Source organism: Amaranthus tricolor, chromosome 12 (assembly GCF_026212465.1).
Source record: "Amaranthus tricolor cultivar Red isolate AtriRed21 chromosome 12, ASM2621246v1, whole genome shotgun sequence".
Taxonomy (NCBI): Eukaryota; Viridiplantae; Streptophyta; class Magnoliopsida; order Caryophyllales; family Amaranthaceae; genus Amaranthus; species Amaranthus tricolor.
In genome coordinates, this window is record NC_080058.1 from 24444977 (window position 1) to 24448110 (window position 3134).

The 3134-nt window shown below is 41.1% G+C and overlaps 1 protein-coding gene across 1 annotated transcript; it reads left to right on the top strand.

Annotated features, from left to right (window-relative positions):
* Window positions 1-367: 367 nt before the first annotated feature.
* Window positions 368-2332, top strand: LOC130828722 (uncharacterized). Its single transcript, XM_057694682.1, has 3 exons — window positions 368-1474; window positions 1585-2193; window positions 2312-2332. Exons 1-3 carry the CDS (start codon window positions 368-370, stop codon window positions 2330-2332), a joined length of 1737 nt encoding a protein of 578 aa, XP_057550665.1.
* The last annotated feature ends 802 nt before the right edge of the window (window positions 2333-3134 follow it).

Genomic DNA, 3134 nt, shown 5'->3' on the forward strand with positions numbered 1-3134 from the left:
ATATTTGTTGTGCATCCATACATTGTTGTCTTGTTGCATTATTTGTTTGAGCATCTTGTTTGTGAGCTGGTATCTAGCTGTTGAGACTTAGAGCCCCTGTGTGCTTTGTGTGTTGGTTCCTAGCTGTTGAGACTTAGAAGCCTTGTTGTGTCTGTGTGCTTATTGTTTGTTTGTTGAGACCTAAACCATGGAAGCAAGAATGGAGGCTGTAGAGGCATTCGTACAAATGATAATGCAAAGAGGATTTCGACAGGGACAACCCCATCACCCTAATAATGATCAGGAGGATAAAATGTTGAGGATAGACATGAAGGAATTTGATGGATAGTCCAGCAATCCTGAGGATTATATAGAATGGGAAGCAAGTATGGAAAGATACTTTGAATATAGAGGAACTACACCTGAAGGACAGTACAAAGTGGCAAAAATGAAACTCACTAAACTTGCTGCTATGTGGTTGGAAGGAATACAAAGGCAGAGGGCAAGGGAACATAGGGAAAGAATTGATACTTGGGATAAATTGAAAAAGCACTTGAACAGGAAGTATGTTCCCATCAATTTCAAGCATCAAATGTACATTAAGTGGAGCACTCTTAGTCAAAAGGGCAGAACTGTGACTGAATACATACATGAATGGGAAAAGTTGGTGGTGATGTGTGATATAGAGGATGCAGAGGACTTGAAACTGACTAAGTTTTTATCTGGGTTGAGAGAAGACATTAGGGATCAACTCATGACCATGCCTACACTAGACCTACAAACAGCTTTTAACCTAGCCCCAATCTATGAGCAAAACTTCAACAAGAGAAGGGTGACAGGGAACAACTACAACAGATCCCCTAAGGCATACCCACCCAAACAATCTAGACCTATATCACCCAAGGCCCAGAGAAAAACAGAGCAAAACCTCAATGCCCCTGACAGAATACCTATACCCTTGAACAAGGTGGTTTGCTTTAAATGCCATGGACATGGACATTATAAAAAGGATTGCCCCAACATCAGAGTTTTCACTGCTCAGGAATGGAGGGAAATCAAGGAGGATACCCAACCCAAGATGATGTTAGTAGTAAGAAATGGTAGGGTGGAGGAGGATTGGCCTCCAGTGGCTGAACATGAGCCAGATGGATCTTACAGAGTTGATGAATTTGGCAAAATAGTAAGGTATGAACATAGTACTGATGAAGAAGAGATTGAGGAAGGATTGGAGAAGGTTTTACCTGAGGAAGGCTACTACAACCTGATTATAAGGAGAAGCCTACACACTACTTATGCTGAAGAAGAAAACAACCAGAGGAAAAATATCTTTCAAACAAAGTGTAAGGTAAAAGACCAAGTCTGTGACATGATTATTGATGGAGGAAGTGAATCAAACTGTGTTAGCTTGGCTTTAGTGACAGATCTGAATTTGAAAACTAGACCTCATGCACACCCATACAAACTGAAATGGCTGGACAACAATGCTACTGGTACAGTGAGTAAACAATGTTTAATAGGGTTTATATTGGATCATATAAGGATCAAGTGTTGTGTGATGTGCTAGATATGAATGCTTGCCATGTACTATTGGGTAGACCATGGCAGTATGACAAGAGGAGCATGCACAATGGGTTTACAAACACCTATATCATAAAGCATGAAGGAAAGCTCAAGGAGTTAGTTCCCCTGCCTCCCCACAGTACTGTTCCCCCTCCTGTAAGGGAACCTGTACATTTGATCAGTAGGAAGGTTTGTGAGAGGGAAATAAAGAATAAGAATGAGGTATATGTCTTAGTCACTAAGGAAGTAGAGCAAGCAGCAGAAATACCTCAAGCAGTAAAACCCCTGTTACAACAGTTCAAGGATGTGTTCCCTGATGAGTTGCCTGAAGGTTTGCCTCCTGTAAGGGGAATTGAACACCAGATTGACCTTATACCAGGAGCTCCTTTACCCAATAAACCAGCTTACAGAGCCAATCCCACAGAAACCAAGGAACTACAAAGACAAGTTGAGGAGTTACTACACAAGGGATATGTAAGGGAGAGCCTCAGTCCATGTGCAGTGCCCACTCTGCTTGTACCAAAAAAAGATGGGACTTGGAGGATGTGCATAGATAGCAGAAGTGTTAACAACATAACCATCAAATATAGGTTTCCCATACCTAGGATAGATGATATGTTGGATGAACTATCAGGTGCCCACTGGTTCAGCAAGGTTGACTTAAGGAGTGGCTATCATCAGATTAGAATGAAAGAAGGAGATGAGTGGAAAACTGCCTTCAAAACAAAATATGGTTTATATGAATGGCTTGTCATGCCATTTGGTCTAACAGGAGCCCCCAGCACCTTTATGAGATTAATGAATGAGGTGTTGAGACCTTTTTTGGGAAAATTCATAGTAGTCTATCTTGATGACATCTTGATATACAGCAGAGGATTGAAGGAACATCTTAGTCATTTGCAGCAACTGTTTGAAACTTTGAGGAAACAGAAGTTATATGGGAAATTGGAAAAATGCAGTTTCCTTATGAAGGAAGTGGGATTTTTGGGATTCATTATAGGTAAAGATGGGGTGAAGGTTGATCCATCCAAGGTAGAGGCTGTGAAGAACTGGCCTGTTCCTACCTCTGTTACCCAAGTGAGATCTTTCCATGGCCTTGCTTCTTTTTATAGGAGGTTCATTAGAAACTTTAGTACCATTATGGCCCCCATAACAGAATGTACCAAAAAGGGAGTATTTAGTTGGACCCAGGAGGCACAGAAAGCCTTTGAAACCATTAAGGAAAAGATGTGCACAGCCCCTGTTTTGAAGCTCCCTGACTTCACTCAACCTTTTGAGGTTGAATGTGACGCTAGTGGAACAGGTATTGGTGCAGTACTAGTGCAAGAAGGCAGACCAGTGGCCTATTTCAGTGAGAAACTGAATAAGTCTAGACTCAACTACTCAACCTATGATAAAGAATTTTATGCAATGATTAGGGCCTTGGAAAATTGGTCTCATTACCTGAAAATACAGCCTTTTATCCTATACACTGACCATGAATCTTTGAAGAACATACATGGACAGAACAAACTCAACCCTAGACATGCTAGGTGGATAGAATTCCTTCAGACTTTTAACTTCTCTGCAAAGTATAAAACAGGGAAAACCAATGT

Excerpts from the sequence above, each read along its gene's own strand:
- LOC130828722 (XM_057694682.1), top strand. The coding sequence starts at position 368 with ATGGAAAGATACTTTGAATATAGAGGAACTACACCTGAAGGACAGTAC. Across the intron at positions 1,475-1,584 it reads ACAACAATGCTACTGGTACA|TATGACAAGAGGAGCATGCA; the intron begins GTGAGTAAACAA and ends AGACCATGGCAG. Across the intron at positions 2,194-2,311 it reads GTGCCCACTGGTTCAGCAAG|GAGCCCCCAGCACCTTTATG; the intron begins GTTGACTTAAGG and ends TTGGTCTAACAG.